Raw genomic sequence first — 18,700 nt, 5'->3', positions numbered from 1 at the left:
TGGAGGGAACTAGAGACTCTCATCCTGAGTGAAGTAAGTCAGAAAGAGAAGGATGAATACCATATGATATCACTTATATCTGGAACCTAATATAAGGCACAGATGAACCTTTCCACAGAAAAGAAAATCATGGACTTGCAGAATAGACTTGTGGTTGCCAAGGGGGAGGGGGAGGGAGTGGGGTAGTTGAGGAGCTTGGGGTTAATAGATACAAGCAATTGCCTTTGGAATGGATTAGCAATGAGATCCTGCTGTGTAGCACTCGAAACTATGTCTGGTCACTTATGATGGAGCATGATAATGTGAGAAAATACAATGTGTACATGTATGTGTAACTGGGTCACCATGCTGTACCGTAGGAAAAAAATTGTATTGGGGAAATAACTATTAAAAATAATAAAATGTCTAAACATTAAAAAATATATATTATATATAATATACATGTATAGACAATATATACTGTTATATGCAAAAATAATTTCTTAAAGGATTCAATACTGGTTATCTCCAGAGAATGGGTGAGTGGGTTGGCAGAAGGGGATGGACTTTCAAAGGCAGGAAAGGTAACTTTCAATTTTACCCTATACTTTTTGTATTGTTGGAATTTTTTTTTTCTTTTGCCTTTTTGTCTTTTCTAGGGCTGCACCCGTGGCATATGGAGGTTCCCAGGCCAGGGGTCCAATTGGAGCTACAGCTGCCGGCCTATGCCACAACCATAGCAATGCCAGATCCAAGCTGCGTCTGTGACCTACACCACAGCTCACGGCAACGCCAGATCCTTAACCCACTGAACGAGGCCAGGGATAGAACTCACAACCTCATGTTCCCAGTTGGATTCATTAACCACTGAGCCACAATGGGAACTCCTGTTGGAATTTTTAGATGATGAACATGTATAGCTTTTATAATAGAGAAAAAACCAGTTCATAAAAATGCTTAAAAGATGATACCAATGTTACACTATAAGCCTGTATTACATTATTCTGTATATTTATATCTTTCCATTTGTTGTTATGGAGGGAATGAATGTTTTGAATCAGGCAGATCTGGGTTCAAATTCTAGTTGTTAACCATGCTGGTGAATCGCTTTGATTTTCACTGTAGTCATCTATAAACGGGATAATAATATTCACCTTGCAAGGCTCTTGTTAGGGTTAGCTCTAACTTAATGTAAAATGCTCAGGCACAATGCTTTGCACAGAGCTAAACAGACCCTATTATTAAGTCATGAAAAATATAGTATTCCATGTTCGAAATGAATCACCCTTCTTTTGATTACCATATCACTTTTCTCTTCCAGTGACTCTTGCCCTTTATGCCCCAAATATTATGTGCTTTGGCAGAATGGTACCAGATATTTTCACGTGACCATGTTAGTGAGTGCTGGAAGGACACTGGCACTAGCAGCTCATAGGCACCCAAGGATTTTGTCTTGATATTTTTTTTATCAATAATAACATACACATACAGCAGAAGTAATGTGACAGAAGTGGATATTGTATGAAACGAGAACATGAGTGCACAAATATTTAAAGTAAATATTAGGATTTGAAAAGATGTGTGCACCCCAATGTTCAATGCAGCACTGTTTATAATAACCAAGACACAGAAGCAACCTAAATGTCCACTGATATAGGAATGGATAAAGAAGACGCGGTACATATATGTGATGGAATATTAGTCACCCATTAAAAAGAATGAAAAATGAAATCATGCTGTTTGCAGCAACAAGGATGGACACAGAGATTATTAATACTAAGTGAAGTAAGTCAGACAGAGAAGGACAAATGTTATATGATATCACTGACATGTGGACTCTAAGTCAAACTTATGGTTACCAAAGAGGAAACCGTGGCAGGAGGAATAAAGTGGGGGGATGGCATTGGCATATACATACTACTATGTACGGAATGGATAGCTGGCAGGGTCTTGCTGTATAGCACAGGGATATCTACCTAATTTTCTGTAATAACCTCTACGGGAAAAAAGAATGGATATATTTATATGTATGACTGATTCACTTTGCTGTACACCTGAAACCAATACAACATTGTAAGTCAACTATAGACCAATACAATTAGAAAATGGTACATATTAGGGCACTAACTACGAAATGTGGAATTATTGAAAGTCTAAGAAGGTGAAATGTAGGAAGGGATATTGCATGTCAACTAATATATCATCTCTAAGATGGACTAGAGGAAAAACAGAAAACCTCATCTCTTACAAAATTAGAACCTCAAGTTCAGTTTGTAGTAACCATTACTGCCAAAAGTTACTTCATCATCAGGCACAGCTCGTAAGACTTGCTTGAAAACAACATACACTCTAGGATTTCATCAGCTTAGAAAGGCCCACCACAAAATCCCAAGATAATAAAGGCTTTCTTTAAGGCTCTTTTAATTGTAATATTCTTAGAAGCTCAATGAAAATGACTAGAAACTTTACCACATGCTTAGGAAATGGGATTGACAACAGAAAGTGAATACGATGATTATATAATGGGACATATAATTTTAGTGGCATATAGAAATGATTTAAAGTTTGGGATATTATGCAGCAGCCTGAACAATTAGTTGGTTGAAGGGTTTCACTATTGGGATTACATGCACTCTGAGAAGTCCTCAAGGAATTTATTGCATAGCACTTGAATAACTAAACATTTATAAGAGAAAACAATTGTACTGTACTATACTATGGTGGTATTGAGATTTCAGGCAATTATAAGGTAAAAGGACAAACTGTCCTGCCTGAATTGAAAGGAGAAAAGAGTAGAAGCTGAACCGCTCCATGTTCCTACCACTTAGGCCCAGTCAATACTTACATTTAGACATGTATTATGAGAGAACATTCTTAATGCCTGCCTGAAATGGAAAGCATTAATCTATCCAATTTTATAGAAAAATATATTCTCATATATTAGTCTTTGGACACTTCTACCAAAAACCTCTTTACACTGTATAATTATTATTATTATTAGAGTAGTAGTAGTATTTGTCTTTTTAGGGCCACACCAGCGGCATATGGAGGTTCCCAGGCTAGGGACAAATCAGAGCTGCACCTGCCAGCCTATACCACAGCCACAGCAATGCCAGATCCGAGCCACATCTGTGACCTGTGCCACAGCTCACGGATCCTTAACCCACTGAGCAAGGCCAGGGATCGAACCTGCATTCTCATGGATCCTAGTCAGATTCATTACCACTGAGCCACGACAGGAACTCCTACATTGTATTAAATGTTAAAGCTAGAGCTGTTTCTATAATAACATCTTAAGGTTAAGACTGCTTGCAATATTAATTTTATTTTCTGAGTGTAATAATACTTAGATTATTATTGTCTTACCTGCAAGTGCTCTTGGACCTCGCACTTTGTCAGTGCTAGGCCCTTCCTGTGGAAACACACAGCTGTAATTCATGCAGGTTAATAATGTGTCTATTTGAGATGTTCGGATGTCTTCTGGAGAATACATGGGGAGGAACGCAACATCGATTGCTATCTCGTGGTTCAGACCTGTTATAGAAAAATCACACAAGTGCAGTGGGTTAGTGCTTGGTGTTAACGAGGCCAGGTTTGCCAGTATGATCCTCACATGTGCCAAAGAGATTCACAGGTGTAAAAAACAAAAAAACTTTCAAAACGAGGGACTAAACCCCATGCTGTGCAAACATTTATGCATACATGCTACCTACCACTTGAAAGAGAGGACACTTCGGAGCAAACTATTAACCACTGTGGGAAGTAACAATCCCGAATGTTTTCACATACTGATAGAAGGCTTAAATTCTTCTTTCTTTCTTTCTTTTGCTTTTTAGGGCCGCATATGGAGGTTCCCAGGGGAGAGGTCGAATCGGAACTGTTGCTGCGGGCCTACACCACAGCCACAGCAACGCGGGATCCGAGCTGTGTCTGTGACCTACACCACAGCTCATGGCAATGCCGGATCCCTGACCCACTGAGCAGGGCCACGGATCAAACCCACAACCTCACGGTTCCTAGTCGGATTCCTTTCTGCCGTGCCACAACGAGAACTCCTAGAAGGCTTAAATTTTAATAACCAGAGGATAGCCTGGCCACATATATGAAAACATGTGGAGTATCTTTGTCATTTATGACAGGTGCCATCACAGGATAAGAAAATTCAGAGATGACCGATGGGTTCCCTTACTGCCATTTGGACTTAAAATATAAGACTCAAACAAGAGCAGGGGTGGTAATATCAAGGTTCCACTTGTCCTCAAGTATACAAGAAAAACTTCAATCACGCACTTTAGGGCTATATAAAAGGTTGCAATATGGGGGAACAACCAAGGTGAAGTCTGACCTGTGTCTGTTGTCTCCTTATGTGGGTCAATGTCAACTAAGGTGGATAAGAAAGACTTCTTAGAGGCAAGGGTCTGAGCTGGTTTTTTTTTTTTTTTTTTTTTTTGGTCTTTTTAGGGCTGCACCCACAGCATATGGAAGTTTCCTAGATTAGGGGTTGAATCAGAGCTGCAGCTGCTGGCCTATGCCAGAGCCACAGCAACGTGGGATCTGAGCCATGTCTGCAACCTACACCACAGCTCACAGCTGTATCCTTAACCCACTCAGTGAGGCTAGGGATTGAACCCGCATCCTCGAGGATACTAGCCAAGTTTGTTACTTCTGAGCCATGAGGGGAACTCCTGAGCTGGGAATTAAAGGATGAGCAGTATTTAAAGAAACAAAGAGAAGGATATTTCAAGCAGGGCAGGAAGAAGCCAAAAGTATGTAGACCAGAGTAAGGAAGCCATCTTGGCTGAAGCAAGGGTAAATGCACACAACACTGCTTGAAAATCCTCAAACCAGAAACCCAGAAGTTATCCTGAATTCCTCCTTTTTGTTCTTCTCTGATATTCAGGCAGCAAGTCCTATGGCAATTCTTAAGTACGGAGTATGGGCCAAGGAAAAATAGATAAGTCCTTCCAGTTAGGCTGTAAACTGATCCAGAAATGCAAGTCCATTCTTTGCCTTTTTATAGGCAAATGACACTAAGTTCCACAGCTTTAACATACAACTAAAGGCTGTTTAAAGCTTTTAAGGATGACGAAAATTTGGTATTCATAAAATAAAAGTCACCATCTATAATTTACTGTGAATTCCAGTTCAATATTATCAAAAGTAACACTACCTCATAACTCTTAGCAATGTTGTAAAACTCATGTGAATGTGTACAGGCTGGTATCCCATTTCCTTGATTCTAATACCAAATCTAACTCTAAGACATATCACCAATTTAATGAGTTGTTTTTTTTGCCACATCTATGGCACGAGGAAGCTCCCAGGCCAGGGATTGAACCCTGCCACACGGCGACCCGAACCACAGCAATGACATTGCTGGATCCTTAACCCACTGAGCCACCAGGGAACTCGAATAAGGTTTTAATAAAAAGGAAACCCTGAAGTAAATGGACCCATTGACTCTAAGATGCTTTCCAACTTATAAATGTAAGAAAAGAGAAAGCATTCCTTAGAATTGAGAAAATATCAGACATTGAGAATCTGATATTTTCAGGAAGGTAGCTTTATGATCAGTGTCACTGGTAACATTTCAAATTGCTTTCTAAATTATAGATAGAATACTGTGAGTTTAGCTTCAACATTATTAGTAAACTCAGTCATGAGTTATTTGGTTAAAACTCAAGTTCAGAGTGCAAATGTATAAGTAAACAGGCCTAGGGCCTCTGTACTTGATGTTCTTGTACATAGAATGTTCTTTCCCCAAATAAACACACGGCATGCTCCTTCACCTCCATCAGGTTTCTGGTGCAATGTTCCTTTCTCAGGGACATCTCCCCTAATGACTCTATTTAAAATTTAGCCCTTTCCTACTCCAGAACTCTTCAACCCATTTCTTCCAGCACTTATCATATTTTACTATAAGGTTTTTCTTTTAACTGTTGTGTTCACTCATGTAAGCTCAGGCCCTGGAACAGTGCTGGGCATGCCTTAGGTGCTCAGTAAATATTTGTTACATTGAGCAAATGATTGCATATGTGTTTATTTTTAACCTATAATTTTCAAATGTGAAGACTTTAAGACTTTGGTATATTGTGTTCAAATATGAATGCATCATATTCTCAACAGCAAAAGAGAGGCACATGAATATCCTTCCCACAGTGCGCATGTATAATGCACTTCAATGGTGACTTACTGTTTATGTGTTACTTAAGTAACTGACAACATATTATCTGGGTAAGTGTGGTGATACTTGTGGACTATATTCAAAATTATAGGGAATATGAAATCGAATAAGCTCCTATTTCTCTTTTGTAAAGTGCATTACATGCAATTTATGTATCTTCCTCTTAAATTCTTTGTTATCACTGAAATTCCTTTTCCAGTGAAAAGTGTGTGTGTTTGTGTGTGTTGGGGGGGTGGCAATTTGTAATCCCAGCACCTAGCACAGCACTTGGCATATACCATATTTTATAGGATCTAAGATACCACCGATTTTAAGATGGTCATTATTTTATATACCACTAAGCCACTAAGAAAGTTAAATGCGGGTTCCCATTGTGGCTCAGTGGGTTAAGGAGGGTGCAGGTTTGATCTGTGGCCTCTTTCAGTGAGTTAATGATCCAGCGTTGCAGTAAGCTGCAGAACAGGTTGCAGATGTGGCTAGGATCTGGTGTTGCTGTGGTTGTGGCTTAGCCCTTAGCTGCAGCTCGGATTTGACTCACAGCCTGGGAATTTCCATATTCTGCAGGTGCAGCCATAAAAAGAAAAAAAAAAGGTAAATGCTACCAACTAGACAAAAGCATAACATCTGCTGTAGAATTCCTATTATTTTTCATCAAGATGTTAAAATATGGTGTCTTGGAGTCACCTTGGTGGCTCAGCAGGTTAAAGAGCCAGTGTTGTCACTGCTGTAGCCTGGGTTGCTGCTGTGGTGTGGGTTTGATCCCTTGCCCAGGAACTTCTGCATGTCATGGACACCCCCCGCCTCCCAAGACACTGAATAGTCAAAGCAATCGTGAGGAAGAAGAGCAGAGCTGGAGGAATCACACTCTCTAACTTCAGGCTATACTGCAAAGCTACAGTAATTGGAAAAGTATGGTACTGACACAAAAACAGAAATACAGATCAATTGAACAGAATAGAGAGCCCCAAAATAAATCCATGCACTCTTGGTCAATTAATCTACAACAAAGAAGTCAATTAATCTACAACAAAGACAAGGCAAGAATATACAATGGAGAAAAGACAGACTCTAAGTGGCACTGGGAAAACTGGACATGTAAAAGAATGATATTAGAACACTCTTTAACATCATACACAAAAATAGACTCAAAATGGATTAAAGACCCAAATGTAAAACTTGAAACACAGGCAGATCACTCTGACATAAATCATAGCAATACATTTTTTTTGGATCTGTCTCCTAAGGCAAAAGAAATAAAAGCAAAAACAAACAAATGGGACCTAATTAAACTTAAAAGCTTTTGCATAGTAAGAGAAACCATTGACAAAATGAAAGGACAACCTATGTAATGGGAGAAAATATTTGCAAATGATTTGACTGATAAGGGGTTCATATTCAACCTGTAAAAATAGCTCACATAACTCAACATCAAAAAAACAAACAATTAAAAATTGGGCAGAAGAATTGAATGGATATTTTTCCAAAGAGGAAATACAGATGGCCAACAGGCACATGAAAAATGCTCAATACTGTTTTGTTTTAGTGAAACTAGATACAAAGTTTCACCTTTTTTTTTTTTTTTTTTTTTTTTGGTCTTTTTGCCTTTCCTAGGGTGGCTCCCATGGCATATGGAGGTTCCCAGGCTAGGAGTCTAATCAGAGGTGTAACCACTGGCCTGTGCCACAGCCACAGCAATGCCAGATCCAAGCTGCTTCTGTGACCTACGCCACAGCTCATGGCAACGTCGGATCCCTAACCCACTGAGCGAGGCCAGGGATCGAACCTGCAACGTCATGGTTCCAAGTCGGATTCGTTAACCACTGAGCATGATAGGAATGCCTCCACGAGAGGTTGATAGGCTATCCCTCCCATCAAGGTTCTATAAGAATCACTGGATCCAGTACTAATTAACTTCATTTTCCAGATTTTCTCTCTGAATTAATAAGCTAAACCATTAGAGAGATAAGTATTTGGATTACATAATAATTAAGGTGAAAACACTCCTTAACAGAAATACCTTATTAAGATTTGACTAATAATTATACTGAATATATCTATAGATGCAGTCAATTATCTGAAAAGCATTTCCGTATCTTTTAAAAAGAAAACTGTATTTGAAGACATCAGTCTATCTGTTATTTTATGCCGTTTATACAATGACTTGATATAGGAAGTTCACACTTGAATTCTGTTAGAGAAAAAAAATGACAGGATTCCTATGTGAGTGTTTTCACTGCAACGGGAGATATGTTTAGAGACTCAAGAGACGTGATTTCTAATCACAGCCTGGCTTCTATCTAGCTAGGGGGTAGGACTGGAAGATGTCCAGGCTTCTCTTACCTTTAAAATTAAGTAGTACCTCAGCAGAAATAATCCCTTTTCTCACTTCCTGCTGGAGAGCTCACAAAAAATTACTAGTGAATGGTAATAATTTGTTATTTACAGGTACCTAGTAGTTTCCTTTTAAAAATGCTCTGTTTTGTTTGATCCATATGTGTGGATGGGCAGAATGACAAATTTGCCTTCTTCTTCACGTTTGACTCTTGCTTTTAGGTGATGCGTAATGAAGCTACAAAGGTTTATAATTATAAGACAGCTGAGATATTTAGAGGATCAGTAACAGGTTGAAAGGAAGAGAAATACTCAATTGCTATGATTCCAGATGAACTCACGATTTTCATGGTTACTTTTTGTGATATATGGGAAATCCCTGCTATAATGATTGTTTTTAGATATAAAACTAAGATCAGGAATCTAATGAAAAATGATGCAAAAGAACATTCAAAAGAAGAAGACCCAGATTTTGAAACCAAATTGATGATTACCAAAGGGGAAACGTGGTGGTAGGGAAGTATAAATTAGGGGATTGGCACTGACACAGGCACACTACTATGTATAAAATGGATAAGTAACAAGGACCTACTGTATGGCCCAGCATAACCTATTCAATACTGTGCAATAACCTACATGGGAAAAGAATCTGAAAAGGAATATGTATATGTATTACTGATTTACTTTGCTGTACACCTGAAACTAAATACAACCTTGTATGTCAACTATACTCCAGTAAATTTTTTTTTTATTTTTCCACTGTACAGTAAGGGGGTCAGGTTATCCTTACATGTATACATTACAATTACATTTTTTCCCCCACCCCTTCTTCTGTTGCAACATGAGTTACTCCAGTAAAATTTATTCAAAAATACCTGGAATTCCCTTCATGGCTCAGGGGTTAACAAACCTGACTAGGATCCATGAGGATGTGGGTTCGATCCCTGGCCTTGATCAGTGGGTTAAGATCTGGTAGTGCTGTGAGCTGTGGTGTGGGTTGCCGATGTGGCTCGGATTTGGCGTTGCTGTGGCTGTGGTGTAGGCTGGCATCTACTGCTCCGATTCAACCCCTAGCCTGGGAATCTCCATATGCTGCAGGTGTGGCCCTAAAATAGCAAAAAAAAAAAAAAAAAAAAAAAAAAAAAAAGGAAAAAGGAAAAAAAACCCCTAAGATTAATAAATTACCTACAGAGACTAAGCAAAGCAGTTGAATAAAAAGAATCACTTGAAATTTAGGTCTGAGACTGTCTAACAAAGTCAGTGGGAATTCATTTTTTTTCATGGATTGCATACATATACACAATCACATGTATGTACATATTTATGTGTGAGGAGATAGGAAAGAAGAAGTGAGAGAAAACAGGAAAAGGGAATCTTGGTAAAGGTCAAGGTAATTCATTCCAGTACTGAAGATGTAAAAATCTATGAAATGAACTTTCTTTCAGGCATTAATTTGCTAATGGAATTTCATCGTTCTTTCATTTTAAGGTAACAAGATCGTCTTTTCAAAGACCAACACAAATTTCCTTGACCTAGAAAGTAGCTCATTTTAGCTATGATTTTATTTTACATTTAATTTTTTGTGTACATTGATCATTCATGAGAAACAAACTTTAAAAATAAATATGTTTAGGAGTTCCCGTCATGGCTCAGTGGAAACAAATCTGACTAGTATCCATGAGGATGCAGGTTTGATCCCTGGCCTTGCTCAGTGGGTTAAGGATCCAGCACTGCTGTGAGCTGTGGTGTGGGTCGCAGACAAGGCTCAGATCTGGTGTTGCTGTGGCTGTGGTGTAGGCCGGCAGCTACAGCTCCGATTCGACCCCTAGCGTGGGAACCACCATATGCTGCGGGTGCAGCCCTAAAAAGACACACACAAAAACGTTTAAAAACGTGTTGAGGAGTTCCTGTCGTGGCGCAGTGGTTAACGAATCCGACTAGGAACCATGAGGTTGCGGGTTCGGTCCCTGCCCTTGCTCAGTGGGTTAACGATCTGGCGTTGCCGTGAGCTGTGGTGTAGGTTGCAGACGCGGCTCGGATCCCGCGTTGCTGTGGCTCTGATGTAGGCCAGTGGCTACAGCTCTGATTAGACCCCTAGCCTGGGAACCTCCATATGCTGCAGGAGCGGCCCAAGAAATAGCAAAAAGACCAAAAAAATAAAATAAAATAAAATAAAAATGTGTTGACATCTTTAAATTTCTGAAAGTTCTAAAGCTACTTGTTGGTTTAGGACAATCTGAGAAAATTAGTTTATTGCCCCTTGTTGCATAAGGTAATTTTTATTTATTTATTTATTTATTTATTTATTTTGTTGTTGTTGTTGTTTTGTTGTTGTTGTTGCTATTTCTTGGGCCGCTCCCGCGGCATATGGAGGTTCCCAGGCTAGGGGTTGAATCGGAGCTGTAGCCACCGGCCTACGCCAGAGCCACAGCAACGCGGGATCCGAGCCGCGTCTGCAACCTACACCACAGCTCACGGCAACGCCAGATCGTTAACCCACTGAGCAAGGGCAGGGACCGAACCCGCAACCTCATGGTTCCTAGTCGGATTCGTTAACCACTGCGCCACGACGGGAACTCCAGGTAATTTTTAAAATAGCTTCTTTCTGTTCAACCTAAGTTACTTGAGAATTTTCTTTCTTTTTTTTTTTTTGTCCTTTTTTGCCTTCTCTTGGGCCGCGCCCATGGCAACGTGGGATCCGAGTCATGTCTACAACCTACACCACAGCTCACGGCAATGCTGGATCCTTGACCCACTGAGCGAGGCCAGGGATCGAACCTGCAACCTTATGGTTCCTAGTCGGATTCGTTAACCACTGCGCCACAACAGGAACTCGGAGAATTTTATTTTCTACAGGGGCTAAACAGATCTCTGTTCATAAGATCTTCACTGGATTAGTTAGTATTCCTTTCTCTTGAAGCTACATTTTCCCTTCAATGGCTCAGATCATCAAGATAGAGGCAGAGGATATGAGCAAGAAAGTGGTGGCTAAAGGAGAAGAGAATGAGAGCTGGAGTCAGGGATAAGGAAAGTTCCCTTGGTTCTCATTCTTTTCCCAAAGACTTGTCAGTATGACTAAGCCCACGATTGAAGCTTAATTTAGTCCAGAATTAATGTTCCATTCCTTGGGTTTGAGCCAAACAGGAGCGCTCCTTGGCCTTAACTTTTTTTTTTTTTTTAGAGTCTTTGAAAATTTTATTACATCCACTACATCAAGAAAAAGCCCCAAGATGTTACTCAAGTCCTTTAGCTCCTCCAGGGATGAGAAAGTTGTTTATAGAAGAATCATAACATCAGGCTCACTGTAAGCCACATCCATCCCAAAGCATGACATGCCTGGTTATTGAAACCAAGCATGGAAGAATTGAAGGGGGCTTGAAGATTAGTGATAGTTCTATGTTTTGGTTTGTTTTTCCAGCCTTAATTTTTTTGGGGGTGTGAGTGCTTAATTTTAAAAATCAAAATAGTATCATCTATATTTATATTACACCAAATTAATAATATTGAAAGGAGTTCTCGTCGTGGCTCCGTGGTTAATGAACCCAACTAGTATCCATGAGGACGCGGGTTCGATCCTTGGCCTCCCTCAGTGGATTAAGGATCTGGTGTTGCTGAGAGCTGCAGTGTAGGTCACAGACGTGGCTCAGATCTGGCATTGCTGTGGTGTAGGCCGGCAGCTGCAGCTCCAATTCGACCCCTAGCCTGGGAACCTCCATGTGCCGCTGGTGCAGCCCTAAAAATGCAAAAAAAAAAAAAAAATAGTTGACTTACCTAAGATGGTTATTTCAAAATGTCCAAGACTTCGGGCACTCTTAAAGTCATCAAGTTTTGGGGGTCTTCCTTCTGGTGGTATGTATTTTGCAGGCTGAGAATTATACTGCTGGGTAAGAAAATTTCTGTGTTCAAAAATAAATTTCCGTGGAATACTTTCAGGATGAACAGAGCTGTAACGTAGGTGATCTATTAAGCCGAACTTTTTCTCTCTCCACAGCAGGCTTTCCCATCTATCACTTATAGTTTTTCTGGCTTTCCCTTGGACGCCAATGCCTGTGCTTCCTCGACCTGTTAAAGAAACAATGAGATGAACATAATTGATCTATAAACTGGCCAAATCAAGTAATTCACCACGAAAAAGCACAGGTTAGGAATTCCTGCTGTGGCAGAGTGAACTAATGCTCTGGCTTGTCTCTGTGGTGCTGCTGGTTGGATCCCTGGCCCAGCTCAGTGGGTGTTGCCATGGCTGTGGTGTGGGCTGCAGCTACAGCTCAGATTCAGTCTCTGGCCTGGGAACTTCCATATGCTGTGGGTGTGGCTGAAAAAGGGGGAAAAAAAGCACAGGTTAAAGAGAAATAACTTAATTAACTTTAAAAATCAAAACAACCACCTACAAAATGTAAACTGAATGTCCAAAAGATAATTCTTATTAAAGTAAGCAAAGAACTAAAATTCACTTTCCAAAATAAACTTTTACTGCAAAATATTAAAAAGTAGTATTGTTTTCTCTGTTGCTGAAATTAATGAGATTTGTAATTATCTTCTTTATACTTTTTCTATATTTCCTAAATATTCTTAAATAAACAAATATTCCGGAGTTCCTCTCATGGCTCAGTGGTTAACGAATCCGACCAGGAACCATGAGGTTGCGGGTTCGATCCCTGGCCTTTGCTCAATCGGTTAAGGATCCGGCATTGCTGTGGGCTGTGGTGTAGGTCGCAGACGTGGCTCAGATCCCGAGTTGCTGTGCCTCTGGTGTAGGCTGGCAGCTGTAGCTCCAATTCGACCCCTAGCCTGGGAACCTCCATATGCCGCGGGAGCGGCCCTAGAAAAAGCAAAAAGAAAAAAAAAATACACTCCTTTTATATTCAGTGAGAGATTCAAGTTAGGTCAAATGCATGAGAATAATAACCTTTAGACATTGGACCACCACTTAGTACTGGTGGAATTTAAGCTTAAAATAAAATTTTGTTAATCTTTGCTAAAAGTACCCTGAACATGGAGTTCCCGTCGTGGCTCAGTGGAAACGAATCTGACTAGCATCCATGAGGACGCAGGTTTGATCCTTGGCCTAGGTCAGTGGGTTAAGGATCCAGCATTGTCGTGAGCTGTGGTGTAGGTCGCAGATGAGGCTTGGAACTGGTGTTGCTGTGGCTGTGGTATAGGCAGGCAGCTACAGCTCTGATTAGACTCCTAGCCTGGGAACCTCCATATGCCGAGGGTGTGGCCCTAAATAAATAAATTAATTAAAGTACCCTGAACAAATACAAAATATACTCTTTTTCTTGGATATAAATCTCCTTCAAAAGGACCAGGTATTTATTTTATATGGTATTCCATTGAGATATAACATGTAGAAAACAAAGAGGGATCTAAATTGAAACAAAAGACCACTTCAATTCTTGATAGTTCTCTATTATCAAGTTAATTTATCATTTATATATAATTTATCTAACATTTAGTTTCTAAGGCAGAATATAATTTCTCTTTTACACATTAACACATTCATTCATTCATTCATTCACTCAGCAAATAATTATTGAGCACCTATTAGGTATCAGATACCATGCCAAGGAATTTGGAAAAATAATATTTTAATTGGGAACATACCTTGGGAACTGAAGACAGAGTGAATCAGAAAAAAAGATTTTTGTGGAACTTCTCATGTTGTCAGTTCTGCCAGAAAAGGCAAGCTGACAGCAACTCTGTTCCAGGGTTTAACAGGTTGCTGAAATTGCTTCCTTGAAGGCTGCCTATGCCTTGGTATTCATTATTTTCCTAGTATTAAAAAAACCTTGCTGAGACAGAAAGGTGCTTCAACAGTAAGGTTTCAGTGTATTTAATACACCTCTTCTGCTTTTTGAACTTTATTCTAGGTTGAATTTTAAGAGAGGATGAGAAGTTGAACTTCCTCCCAGGAATTCAAAATATCGCATTGCAAGAGTTTTTTTTTTTTTTCTTTTAAATTCAAAATTTAGTTGATGAACATTTTTAACTTCCTATAGTAATGCTTAATAACAAAAAGGATAAAAACATTTAATCACACATGAACAGGAAAGGAATCAATAAAGCCAAGAGGAAAACAAAATTAATAGTTCTAAACTGAGGACTGGGCAATGATTTAACCTTTTTATTTTCTAGAAATTGAACTTCCCTTACCCAAATTAATAAAAGTACATACTTAGATTAGCAGTAAGTAGCTATTACACGTTATAGTGAGAATTTCTGACTGATTTCTTCTAAAATAGAGCATGCAAGAGTTCCCCTGTGGCACAGTAGGTTAAGAATCAGTGCAGCAGTAATTTCCATGGGCATGGCCAAAAAAGAATATAGCATGCGTGGAGTTCTGTTGTGGCTCAGTGGGTTAAGAACCTGACATAGCATCTGTGAGGATGCAGGTTCAATCCCTGGCCTTACTCAGTGGGTTAAGGATCCAGCATTGCTGCAAGATGCAGCATAGGTCTCAGATGTGGCTCAGATCTGGCATTGCTGTGGCTGTGGTGTTGGCTAGCAGCTGTCATTCGAATTCAACCCCAAGCCTGGGAATTTCTATATCCCGCATGTGTGGCCATAAAAAGAAAAAAAAAGTATGCAGAGAACAAGTTATAGGCTATTCCAATTTTTTACAATTAAGTAATTACATCTTTCCCACGGGAAAAAAAAATCGACACTGTCAGGAATACGTCAGAATATTTTCTATGCCTGCTTTTTTTTTTTTTTTGTCTTTTTTTTGCCTTTTCTGGGGCCCACTTGCAGCATATTTAGGTTCCCAGGCTAGGGGTCGAATCGGAGCTATAGCCACTGGCCTACGCCAGAGCCGCAGCAACACAGGATCCAAGCCGCGTCTGCGACCTACACCACAGCTCATGGCAATGCTGGATCCTTAACCCACTGAGCAAGGCCAGGGATTGAACCTGCAACCTCATGGTTCCTAGTCGGATTCGTTAACCACTGAGCCACGAGGGAACTCCTATGCCTGCTTTCTTATTTGATTGTTAAGAACTGGCAACTTTTGCACAGCAAAGGAAACCACAAAAAAAGTGAAAAGACAACATATGGAATGGGAGAAAATAGTTGCAAATGATGCAACTGACAAGGGCTTAATCTCCAAAATATAAAAATAACTCATACAATTCAACAACAACAAAATAAACAACCCAATTGAAAAATGGACAGAAGACCTAAATAGACATTTCTCCAAAGAAGTCATATGGACGGCCAGCGGGCACATGAAAAAATGCTCAACATCACTAGTTATTAGAGAAATGCAAATCAAAACTACTATGAGGTACCACCTCACACTGGTCAGAATAGTCATCATTAATAAGTCTACTAATAACAAATGCTGGAGAGGTTGTGGAGAAAAGAGAAGCCTCCTACACTGTTGGTGGGAATGTAAATTGGTACAACCACTATGGAAAACAGTGTGGAGGTTCCTCAGAAAACTAAAAGCACTATTCACAACAGCCAAGACATGGAAACAAGCCAAATGTCCACTGACAGATGATTGGATTAGGAAGATGTGGTGTATATACACAATGAAATACTACTCAGCCATAAAAATAGAATGACATAATGCCATTTTCAGCAACTTGGGTGGAACTAGAGATTCTCATACTAAGTGAAGTAAGTCAGAAAGAGAAAGACAAATACCATGATATCACTTTTATCTGCAATCTAATATAAGGCACAAATGAACCTTTCCACAGAAAAGAAAATCACGGACTTGGAGAATAGACTCATGGTTGCCAAGGGGGAGGGGGAGGGAGCGGGATGGATTGGGAACTTGGGATTAATAGATGCAAACTATTGCTTTTGGAATGGATTAGCAATGAGATCCTGCTGTGTAGCACTCGAAACTATGTCTAGTCACTTACGATGGAGCATGATAATGTGAGAAAATACAATGTGTACATGTATGTGTAACTGGGTCACCATGCTGCACAGTATAAAAAAATTGTATTGGGAAAATAATAAAAAAAAGAACTATAATATGATCTAGCAATCCCACTCCTGGGCATATATCCAAAGTGGACAAAGCTATAATTCAAAAAGATACATGCACCCGTATGTTCATAGCAGCACTATTCACAATAGCCAAGACAGAGAAACAACCTAAATGTCCACCAACAGATGAATGGATTAAGAAGATGTATTACATATACTCAATGGAATACTACTCAGCCATAAAAAAGAACAAAATAATGCCATTTGCAGCAACATGGATGTGACTAGAGATTCTCATACTAAGTGAAGTCAGAAACAGAAAGACAAATACTATATGATATCACTTATATATGGAATCTAAAATGTGACACAAATTAACCTATCTACAGAATAGAAACAGATTCACGGACATGGAGAACAGACTTGTGGTTGCCAAGGGCGGGGAGGGAGTGAGATGGACTGGGAGTTTGGGGTTAGTAGACGCAAACTATTACATTTAGAATGGTTGGGCAATGAGGTCCTACTGTATAACACAGGGAACTGTGTCCAATCTCTTGGGATGGAATATGATGGGGGATGATATGAGAAAAAGAATGTATATGCGTGTGTGTGAGAGACTGGGTCACTTTGCTGGACAGCAGAAATTGGCACAACATTGTAAATCAACCACACTTTAATAAAAAAAAAAGTATCCCTCCCCCCAAAAAAAGAACTGGCAAGACTGGAATTTCTGATGTGGCACAGTGGGTTAAGGACCTGGCGTGGTCTCTGAGGTGTTGTGAGTTTGATCCCTGGCCTGGGAACTTCCTTATGTCACAGGTGCAGCCAAAAAAGAACTGGCAAGGTTTAATGTTTATATGAAAAGCTCTGAAAAAAATCATTCATTGTTTTTTCTATTTAGTAACTTGGGACTCTAATTAACTGTCACAATATTCATAATTAATACAAATGGATGAGACCAGTACAAGAGATACTGGTAGTCATTGGTTGTGAACAGCGAGATTCCAAAGGCAATAATCAGCAAAGAGACAAAATACATCTAGAGTTCAGGTTTTTCTAAAACTAAGATGGAAAATTACACACTAGCTTGAATATTACTAAAATAATGACACACTATGTTTTATGTCTAATGCATAACTAAGATCCGGGTTAATAATCACCTATCGCAACTATATTTTTGTGTGTATATGATTCTATATTACGATTATAGTGATCGCTGCTATTTTAATGGTTCAGTTTACCCTTATTTCTGGTGAGAATGCATTTATGTGTTAATGAGGAAAAATTTCAGGAGAAAACCACATTTAGGTTGTGAAGCGAAAAAGGACATGATATAAATGTATGTGTGTAGGCATACTGATTGTGTTTCGTCACAAAATCTACCCTCAGCATTTCATTATGTGTGTAAGAGTGATAGGTAAGGATGTATGGAGGCATGGAGGATGGAGAAGAGCTCTTTCCTTTGCCTCTTTCCCCCTTGCTTTCACCGATCCCATGCTGGTACAAGATCTACAAGGCTAGAAAAAAAAAAAGCAGGATATTCCAGTCAGTGATCAGGTTTGTGCTTGGAAGCATATATATAATGGACTTTTTAAAAGGACTGTGTAAGTCAGAGGCTACCTATAATGTCTTATGATCTCAGTCGTATTGTTATTGTTTATTGTTAACTTTTCAATGTATGTCTTACCTACTTTTCGAAGTTACCAGATACAAAGGATAAGATATTAAACTTTCTAGTCTTCAAAACACCTAGCACAATCAAACCATGCACACAAATTAGCTATATAGTCACAAAATGAGTGACTTGTGAATTTATAGATAGTAATTTCCAAATCTCTCATGAAGCATTTGGGAATACATTAGTAATCATATGAAGACATAGAGACCTAATTCACTCATTAAAACTGTAGTATAATAAATAAATGGGACTACATCAAACTAAAAAGCTTCTCCACAGAAAAGGAAAAAGCAACCTACTGAATGGGAGAAAACGGTTGCAAATCATATATCTGATAAGGGATTAATACCCAAATATATCAAGCACTCATTCAACTCAATAGTAAAAAACAAACAGTGCTATTTAAAAAGGGGCAGGGAGTTCCTGTCATGGTGCAGTGGTTAACGAATCCGACTAGGAACCATGAGGTTGTGGGTTTGATCCCTGGCCTTGCTCACTGGGTTAAGGATTCAGCGTTGCCGTGAGCTGTGGTGTAGGTCGCAGACGTGGCTCAGATCCCACGTTGCTGTGGTTCAGGCGTAGGCTGG

General features: G+C 39.4%; 1 protein-coding gene across 1 annotated transcript in view; it reads right to left on the bottom strand.

Annotated features, from left to right (window-relative positions):
* The window catches only part of CXHXorf57 (chromosome X CXorf57 homolog), a 77,901-nt gene that overhangs the window by 8,214 nt on the left and 50,987 nt on the right, over positions 1–18,700 (bottom strand). Inside the window, exons 12-13 of the mRNA XM_003360407.4 lie at positions 12,266–12,556; positions 3,346–3,513 (exon numbers count right to left, since the gene is read on the bottom strand). Coding sequence (XP_003360455.4) covers positions 3,346–3,513; positions 12,266–12,556 — 459 coding nt within the window. The remainder of the gene's footprint in view (positions 1–3,345; positions 3,514–12,265; positions 12,557–18,700) is intronic.

This window comes from Sus scrofa, chromosome X (assembly GCF_000003025.6).
Source record: "Sus scrofa isolate TJ Tabasco breed Duroc chromosome X, Sscrofa11.1, whole genome shotgun sequence".
NCBI classification, from domain to species: domain Eukaryota; kingdom Metazoa; phylum Chordata; class Mammalia; order Artiodactyla; family Suidae; genus Sus; species Sus scrofa.
Note: the sequence above shows the minus strand (reverse complement) of the source record. Positions and strands in the feature narration are given on the sequence as shown.